Consider the following 9,649-nt stretch of genomic DNA (forward strand, 5'->3'; position numbering starts at 1 on the left):
TTTTACTGCAACAGCCAGCAGCAACAGCAAGTCATCTTAACTCCGGATCTGCAGTGCATGTGGACCGCAATTAGTCTCAAGAAGTGTCAACAGCATATGCTTGTTTCTTATGTCCAATGAATCAGAAGACAAAACGGAGGATTTAATGTTTGAGAGGCTTTGATTAGTTGTCTGGAAAAGTAAGAAAATGTTACGATTCAAGTGTAGGGATGGAGTGCAGGAAACTAAAAGCCTAAATGTGTGCTTGAATAGCCCCATTATGCCTCATTGGCTGTGGTGTGGTGAAGGAATACAAATCCTCCCGTGTACTACGATACTCTGATCACTGAAAAACTAATGTATTTATTTCAGAGATCAGTATATTTCTTTCAATTTAATTATATCCCTGTTAAAAGTTGGAAAGCATTTTTTTTCCTCCTAAAAATAATAATAAACAAAAATCTGGACTCTCACTGGCCAGATTATATGGTAATCTAACATATTGTTGCGAAATAACAGTGAAAGAAAAAAAAAACGTGATACAACCTCTTGTATTTTATATGTTTAATCTCATATGTTGATTTTTTTTGTTTTAATGGCATTAGAATTCACAACCTTTTGTAAACAGTTCAGTAACCATTTTCTTTTACACCTCAGACCCTAAAAAAAGTAATAGAGTCATTACAATGTAATAAAGGACAGGGATTTAAACAAAAAACAAAACAAAAAAGGCATTTATTAATAGACATTTACTTTTTATGCAACTGGTCGGAATTACGGTATATATATATACACCTTAGTGTTCGCAGTTTCTCACAAAAAGGATTTTAGCAATATTTTGATCTCTATAAATATGTCTGAATAACTGTTTTCTTTTGATTTTCTTTTATAATATCAAATTCAAAAACTCCATGAAAGGAAAAACAAAAATTGGCAAAAGCCACTATGTAGGATGTCCACACTACACTAAAAACTATTACTGTTTTCCCCCAGATGTATTTCCTGCTTTTAAGTAAAAAAATAATGCTTTCAACTAAAACCTAAAACAGCTGAATGATAAGTAACACGTCTTTAAAAATACTAATAAATACAATAAAAATAAGAGGAAGAAAAAAAAAAAAAAGATGTTCACAAGCTACATTAAAACCAAAATCCGTGCAAAATTCATGCCATGTAACATCTATTGAAAAAATAAATTGCTTCAACTGAAAAGAAACCCGTTACAAGTTAGTAAAACTGTAATTAGACTGCAAACACAGAACCAAGTTCAGTAAAAAGAAATATCCTACGGCTCGTTAACTTTCATCATCATGGTTATCTGATAAACATCTAATAACAGGAATCACAATAAATCCTCTAAGACAAAGTTTCACATTATCGATGCTATCACAAATTGTTCATATAACCAATGATTGGTTTAATCTAAAATCATTTATACAAATCTCTGAGGCAGCAAAACCTGCTGCTCCATGAATGGAAGGCACTGATTAAAAAAAAAAAAAAAAAAACAGAGCTGGACCCCCTTGGATTTGCTCCTGAATGTCAGGAACAAAACTATCTAAAAGAGGAGGGAAAAGGTCCAGGAAACCTTAGCAGGACCGTCTTCTGTCCATCTTATGTGGAATCTAAAGTGTCTGTTGGAGAGGCATGCGTGTGAAGCCCACCCCATTGAAATATCAAAGCTCATCATGGTTCCTGGTGAGGTCCTCACCATAGTTGGTGGCCTGACTTCCGACAAACATGTTCCAGTTTTCCAGAATCTCCTGTTTGGTCAGTTTCTGATCCTGATGAGACAGAAGAGGCAAGATGAGTCTTTATGATTCATATGAACAGATATGACAGTATCTAAGGCAGCATACCCTGTCCTGGTCGGACTCGTACACCAGATGCCTGGCCTCGGCCTGGGCGTGGTCATAGTCCTGTGGCAGGATCCAATGCCTGATTTCATCCTGGTCCATCTTTCCATCTTTGTTCAGGTCTCGGAAGTCAGAGAACTGTTCCCTCTCAGTCCTGACCCAGTCTGGCTCAGGACCCCCATCCTCGTGAGCAAACATGTCAGCTTCAAATGAAAAAAATTCCACTGTAATTTAGGAGAGGGTATTTTTAAGTCATTCCTTTAAGTCATTTTCTTGAATAACAACCAATAATGCTAAATATATTAATCTGATAAATAAATCAATAAATAAAAGCACAAAATCCTTTTAAAAATCTTTTGTAAAATCAAATAACAAACCAAAAGAAAACCTTAAAACATTTGCTTAACATTTGTATTCTGCTCTTAAGCAAACATCTGCAGATTTTCTTTACATTTTTTGGGAAAAACATTGGGTTTAATATATCCTTATACAGTTTTTAACTGTATTGGAAAGAAATGAGCATCTTTGACTGTATGCTAAAGAAAAGTATTACTATTAGCTTCCTAATGATTCTGGAAATAAAATATCTTCTCAACCCAACAACTGGGACTTCTACCCTTTGCCTCCAAGTTCCTCTTATTTCCTCTCTGTTCACAGAGTCTGCCACTTAGTGATTTCTCAAAACTTTTGTTTTGTTTCAGTCGACCTATTTGACAGGATTTAATTCCCTAAAACTCACCAATGTACTCGTCTTCATCCACATGTCCGTCACCGTTCCTGTCAATGTCCTCCAGCGTTTCCTGCATTCAGAACGAGTTAACAGCGTCATTAACAGGAAACACGAGGGTCAAGTGTAATGGGACTTCCACTGCGAGGAGCTAAAAGAGAAACATGTTGCCCCTGGCTGTAAAAGTGAATAAACGTGCGAGGGTCGACTTTTAGCAGAGATGGCGGACTGACACTGCGATTACATCGCTTCTAATGCGAACTTAAGCCACTTCATTTATTTCCTTTAAAGCCAAATAACATTTCTCAGAAAACAGTTAGTGAAAATTAAACATTCAAAACTAATTCATGTTTTCTCAGATTTAATAAAGATGTTGCAGGTTTATCCCTGTCAGATTATATCTGATAAATACAAACAGTGAAATTGAGCAAACCCAGAAATCCTGTTGACTGCAGACGGATCCTTGCTACCTTACATTAATAGCAGCTAAAAGACCTATTTTTTCCACCATCACCTTAATCAGGCTGCCATCTTTAAAAGCCCGCCTCATCACAGGTGAGGTGAGCATATTTAACATATCTGTGTGCAATAAACCCTTCTAAGAGGATTCAATCTGTGTAACACACATTATTATTTTGGTTATCAAAAAAAAGATCAGGATGTTGCATTAGAAGATCAATATTTAACATCCAAAACTGTCTGATAAGCTTGAAGATTTGTTGAATAGAAATCGAAAAGAATGTAATCATTTGGATGAAGATTGGAGATTACAGTAAGAAACTAGAAAGAAGAACTAGTCAACACAGATTTGTCACATTCCAGCTTTTTTCTTTGTATTCATTAAAAAAAAGTTAAATGTCACATTTATACAGCAGAAATAGAGGGACTTCTTTAAATGTACAGGGAACCAAAACTTGACTATCAGCTATAAAAGGAGATAAATGATAAAAACTGATCACGTTAGTAATCCAACCAATTATGCAAAATGATCTAAAACACTTTTGACGTTTTTATAAACAACATATTTTTGAGAGGCAATCAGTCAGTTCAACAGACCAGAGAAAGGCTATTTAAAAGTATAGTTAGATGGTTTTCTTGTCTTTTCTGAAAATATTTAGCACTAAGCAGGTATAACTAATGCTTAGATTCTATATTTAAATTTCTGGGGGGAACACTTCTTCATGGACACTGCATCTAAAATCTAGAGCAGACTTTCCGAAATCACAGTTTTAAACCCGGCTTAAATAACGGCATGAATAACTGCAGCACCTTTCCAAAGGTTATAAAAGACGATTTAATGCACATAAAGAAACATTTCTGCATTAATAATCTGTCTCTAGTAAACCTAAATCACAGCCTTGTTGTCATGAATATGCAGCCCGAATTTAAGTGCCGGCAAACAATTTGATGTTTCAAACAAAAAGTCAGTCTTATTTTTCTCTATGTGCAACATATATTAAGAGAGAAATTACATTTTCCTAAGAGGCAAATGAACTACCCACTACAGGAAGAAAATCAGCAGAATGATTGTTTGATGCTGTGAAAATTCAATTCTATTCAGTTTATTTCTATAGCGCCAATTTCCAACACGTCATCTCAAAGCACTTTACAGTTCAACCAGATCATACAGTCAACTGGATTCAAAGTTTTCTATCCAAGGAAAACCAGACAAGTAGCGACAGTGGAGAGGAAAAACTCCCTTTTAACAGGAGGAAACCTCCAGCAGAACCAGACTCATTGAAAACAAAATCATCTCAGAAATCATCTAGGAATCATTTCCACCAAACAAAAAGAGATTTTTTAATATTCACAAAATCAGTTTTAGTTTTAACTGAAATTGGGAGCTGCAGCACCTCCACCTGTTTATATCACAGTACTTCCCATTTTATATGCATCTGAATTTATTCTGATCAGGATCCACCGTGATGATGGGCTGCGATTGGCTTTGTCTTCACTCGAAAGTATCTGGATCATCTTTGCCTGATTGGCTTTCCTCTAGATTTGGATCGCTAGCAAGGAAGACTAGAGTTTGTTGTTTGGTAGATGTTCAATATCTGTCCCCTGAGATCAGAACTAATGAGATCACAGCAGGTAGAATTATGAAGCCAGAGATTCTAACAGAGAGCTCTGTTATGTGAAGGAGTGAGTGGGTGTATAGTTGGCACTCAGTGAGAAGACTTTATGTTCCTGCCTGAACCTGCACAACAAACTCCATTAGTTTTCTGTCCCGCTACCCTACAGCCATGTTCTCCCTCAGCCACAAAGTGCCTCCTTCTTATGTTTCTCTCCGGAACAACAGGCGCTATCAAAGACTCATTTTTGCAGAGCCGTGTAAAAGATGGGAATAAGTTGTTGAGGTTTGAGGGGGGGATGGGGGAGTCGGCCACGTACATCTGTGTATCAGTTATAGGGAGTCGAATCTGTGACAACTGTGTTCATTACAGCCCGGATCAGTTAAAAACGCCGCCGTCTGAGCCGTTCCTTTGTTAAGAGTTGAATTATTAACTCTGTCAAATGGGTGGTACAAGTTTTATGAACATGGCAGGGTAATGCATCGCCGCTAACGTTTGCCGCCGCCAACGTTCAGCAAACCCAGATTTATATTTAAAGATGGAGGCTTTAATGGGACTGTGTTCGTTCCCACTAGGCCTGTTCCAAAAAATTCAACAGTCACAATGATTTACGGAACCGGTTGAAGTTTGATTAGGATGTCATCCAAAAAGTGGACAAATTATCTAAAATTTCCAATGGAAATGAGTGATATCATTGACTTTTTAGGGGATTAAACTTCTTTAGGGTCATTTAGTTTCATCCTAATAAGAAAACCTATGGTGGAGTGTCTCAAATTAATCCTATTTAATGATGGTTCACAGAAGGGAAGGACTTACTAGAATCACAATATCTTTCATGCGTTCGAACTCCTCTGGATGGAGGAAGGATGTGAACTCTTCCCTGTCTGCTGCCAGGTCACCGTTCAGATCTGCTGTTTTAAACCTCCTCTCATCCCTAGGAAGCATCTTCTTAAAGCTGAACTGGTCTGTGGCGTCCTCAAACTCCTGTGGATTGGCTGAGAACAGGGGTTAAAATTAGGTTATTATCCAGCAGTGATGCAACTTTTTAAAGATGGCGTTATAAAGAAATAGAGATTTAACAAGCAGCTTATTTCTGTTATAAAAATAAAAAAAATGAAAATCAGAAGTTGGAAAAAAATCAGCTTTTATCTGTATCTTCACTTGTTAAAATGCCTATAATTGTAAACATCCCTTAATAACAAAGCTAATATTCTTGAATTTTTCTTCTAATGAATTAAATCAAAATTAAGACATCGGTGTGTAAACAAATGAATCAAATACCTAAATTCATCTTTTTTTCAGTTCTAAAAAAATAAGATAGGTGTTAGGAAGAAACTACTTGATGTTTTAAAGGGATCCCTTCAGTTATTTATGGGCTTTTTAAATATAACATGGATCATTTTTTTTATATTGTCACTCATATTGGGTGAGAAAAGCCTGATTGGTACATCTTTAGATAAATCAGAGCTTATCTCCTAGCAAAGAAGCCATACCCAGGTAGTATCCATATGTGGCCTGCTTGTACTCATCCCACTGGATCTTGTCGTCTTTGTTCAGGTCGTAATCAGCCCACACCTTTGCTACGTTCTCGTACACGTAACGCTTCTGGACACGCTTTATCCAGGCCTTCAATTCATCCGTTGTGATGTATCCATCCGCGTCTCCATCGATACGATCCACGATTTTGCTACGAGGACATGGATGATAATGATACCACATGTTAATTCTTATTTCAAATAGAACCTTATAGGGCTATTTGACTCATGCGTCCTTGATAATCTATAAAAACATGCAGTGGTAGCTTAACAGAAGCATTGGCTTTTAAATGTGCAGTAACAGAATCTAATGGGTTAGAAATCTGCAGCAGCTGTGGGGAAGAAAAAAAAAGCCTAATTGGTTCACATCTAAGTATTTTAGTTACAGGGACACACCTTCAGAGATTACTCCAGTGGGTGGAGCAGAGCAAATCTAATTTTAGTAATGAAAATGCACTGTGGGATGTGGTGTATTCTTAGACATATGTGCTGCCACGTTGAGATGCTCCAACTGGGGAGGGTCCTCCCACTCTCAGCTCCACAGCTCACACATATGTGGCACATAATGCCAACTTGAAAGCACACCTTCAACATAGTGGCTGCACAGCTTTGAGGGTGAAAAAAACATTTAGTGCAACAGCAGGGCTGATCTTTAACAATAATTTAGATGCAGAAGACTCTATGCTCTCCTGTTAGCATGTAGTAAAACATACAGGAACATGTTATAGCTTAACACACACCCCAACATATGGTTTATATTTACAATAGCAGAAATAAATAAATCAGAGCATCTTTTTTACCTCAGTCTGTCTCTGCTCTCCTCTGGGGTGAGCTGGTCAAACGTCTTGGCCTCGTCCTTACCCAGAAAGGCCTCATGGTCATACTGATAGCTCTTATTGTCTTCGTGGGCTTGCCTGCTCTGCTCTGGATCACGGAGAACCCTCTCTTTCCTCAGCGTGGGTTTCGCATTTACGACGAAGGCGCTCAAGATCACAGCGATCAGCAATCTAAAACTAGCACAAGCCATCAGTTTCTGGTAATGATGCTGGCTTTAATCAGTAGCCCCCCCTAAACACACACTAACAGGCCTGTATAGTCAGTTGGCAAAGCGTCAGCAGAAGTTGTTGCTTGTTTTGCTAGCTACACCTATAAAAAAACGAGCTTTCTTTTTCATACGTTGGAAGAAAAGTCTGTTAAAAAATAAAAAAACAGCAATAGCTCCTAGTCCCCCCCTAAAAACACCTCCAGCTCCTCACTAGTACAGTTTGATAGCAGTGCCGTCCTCTTCCAGAGCTAAGGATGCAACCAACCCGGGAGTTCCTGTGCCGCTTTACGTACAGCCAATCACAGGCCGCGTTTCACAGTTTTCTCCTCTTGGTCCAATCAGATCTTCCTTCCGATTCCTAGACGGGATTTTCGTAATATTAGAGGATTTCAGGCGCCACGTTGCAAGCTGACTAAATAAAAAGAGTAGAAAAAGAATTGACTGTTCATTAGTACGGCGTCACTTTTTATTTTATATAAACATACATGTGATAAATACAGGAATATGTTGCGAAACAACAACAGCAACCCACTTAACTCTGTTTTCCAAGTTTGAAACTTGGAAAAGAAAGTCTTATGCAAAGTATAAGTCTAACTTTTTCATTTTTCGGTTACATTACAACCAAAAACGTCATTTTATTTTAAAGAAAGTTGCACAAATACTATATATTCTCTATATAATTTCTCATTTGAAAAATAGTTCAATGTTTGATTATTTGAGTAAAGGACTTGCATGAATTAAATTTGATCCAGTTTTCTCTGTAACATGACTATGGTCCTTTTATCCCTGCTGAAAAACATTATGGTGCTGCCACCTCCATATCCTGTATTGTCAAGTGGGCAAAAAAGCAATGTAAGGTCTCAGTTTCTTGCTATTTCTCACTCATTTTTTTACACATAAGTAAATAGCAGTCAACTTTGGACTCATCTCACCAAAACAGAACGTTGTTTTCCATGTTTGCTGTGTGTTCTTAAGACATGCAAATTGGACTTCTACTTCGCTTTCATCTTGTGACTCTTCCATAAAAGCAAAAGAAAAAATATTTGGGTTGTCCAAAAGAAGTCAATCTTTAATTAAAAGCAAACCCTTAGAATCTTTTGATCACCTGCTCTTATTTATTATTTATTTTTTTAGCATATATTTAATAGGTTTCTATTAAATGGCTTTAACCCACTCCAGTTCTATTCTAAGCTAGCTTACCAGCTGATGCCAGTTGTCCTGTTCAACCCACTTTCTTCCTGTCAGCTATATTTAAGTGTCAATTTTCTTCCCACAACTAATAAATAAAATGTTATCCAAAAATCTAAATCAGCTACCTGCCAGCCAGCTTGACCCTTTTCTAGTTAAAACTTCCCCATTCGTTCCTTTCATAACCACTATCATCCACTCTTCCTTTAACTCTTGAATGGCTCTTTCATCTCTAAAAACAGTGTTGTTATTCCAGTTCTCAAAAAGCCTGTTGCAGATCCAAATACCTTTGATCATCGTCATCCAATATCAATCTCTTCCTTTTTTTTTTCATTGAATAAGCTGCAGCCTCCAAGCTCCAATCACACCTCAGTGAACAGTCAAGCATTGCTAAAACTCATTATCCAATTGCCTGATAAATCTCTACCCCAAAACCTTTATTCAGTGTAAATCCCACTCTTAAAGATTGTTTCCTGTTTCTGAAGGTGTTCCCCAGTGTTCCATATTAGTCCCCCTTGTTCATTATTATCTTCCCTCATGGCTACATATTATGCAAAAATAATATGAAGTGTAGTTGTTACACAGATGACAAACAGCTGGTCTTGCTAATACCTCAAGCCCCTCCATAACCTCAAACTACTCCAGAACTCTGCAGTGTGGGTCAAAACTTTTTCTTCTTTAAGTGAACACCTGACCTTGTTTCTTCAACAGTTTCTTTGATTCCCAGTAGTGTACATGATTGAATGAATGGTTGAATGAATGAATTAGTAATGAATGAACAGCTTTAATTCAATCCGGTAAAATTACAAATGCAAAACATAAAAATATTATATAATTTTAATTATATATAGATAAATACATGTACAATTTAATGATTATGTATAAGAGAGGGTATGAAGAAGTGAAACTTATTTCATGATACCCCCCTCTCCTTCCTGTAATCCTAAACAACAGCAATCTTTCCTAATTCCTATACTAAAAGATCACAGAAGCATTGATCCATAGATACTTCCTCTGTTAGAGAAGGCAATAGTAGACTAGCTCTATAGGTGGCATGACCTTAGAAAGAAGCACAATTAAGCTGATGAGCTCTGAGCCAGTTTCGAGGCCAAGAGAATGGATGAGAGAAACTACAGTTTGTTGCAGTAAAAGCTCTGTCTAGTAGAGACAGGACTAAACATTGAAAAACAGATCAAACAGCATCATCTACAACAGTGGTTCCCAGACTTTCTTGGTGTGCCTCCTTG

The 9,649-nt window shown here is 37.2% G+C and overlaps 1 protein-coding gene across 1 annotated transcript; it reads right to left on the reverse strand.

Annotated features, from left to right (window-relative positions):
• Positions 1 to 528: 528 nt before the first annotated feature.
• rcn1 (reticulocalbin 1, EF-hand calcium binding domain) lies at positions 529 to 7,599 on the reverse strand. Its single transcript, XM_038306756.1, has 6 exons — positions 6,970 to 7,599; positions 6,128 to 6,321; positions 5,451 to 5,629; positions 2,575 to 2,635; positions 1,839 to 2,038; positions 529 to 1,763 (listed from the first exon to the last, which is right to left on the reverse strand). The coding sequence occupies exons 1-6, from the start codon at positions 7,194 to 7,196 to the stop codon at positions 1,656 to 1,658; spliced, it is 969 nt and encodes a 322-aa protein (XP_038162684.1). The 5' UTR covers positions 7,197 to 7,599; the 3' UTR covers positions 529 to 1,655.
• Between the last annotated feature and the right edge of the window lie 2,050 nt (positions 7,600 to 9,649).

The sequence above is a fragment of the Cyprinodon tularosa genome, unplaced genomic scaffold (assembly GCF_016077235.1).
Source record: "Cyprinodon tularosa strain WSP-4 unplaced genomic scaffold, ASM1607723v1 ctg59, whole genome shotgun sequence".
Lineage (NCBI taxonomy): Eukaryota > Metazoa > Chordata > Actinopteri > Cyprinodontiformes > Cyprinodontidae > Cyprinodon > Cyprinodon tularosa.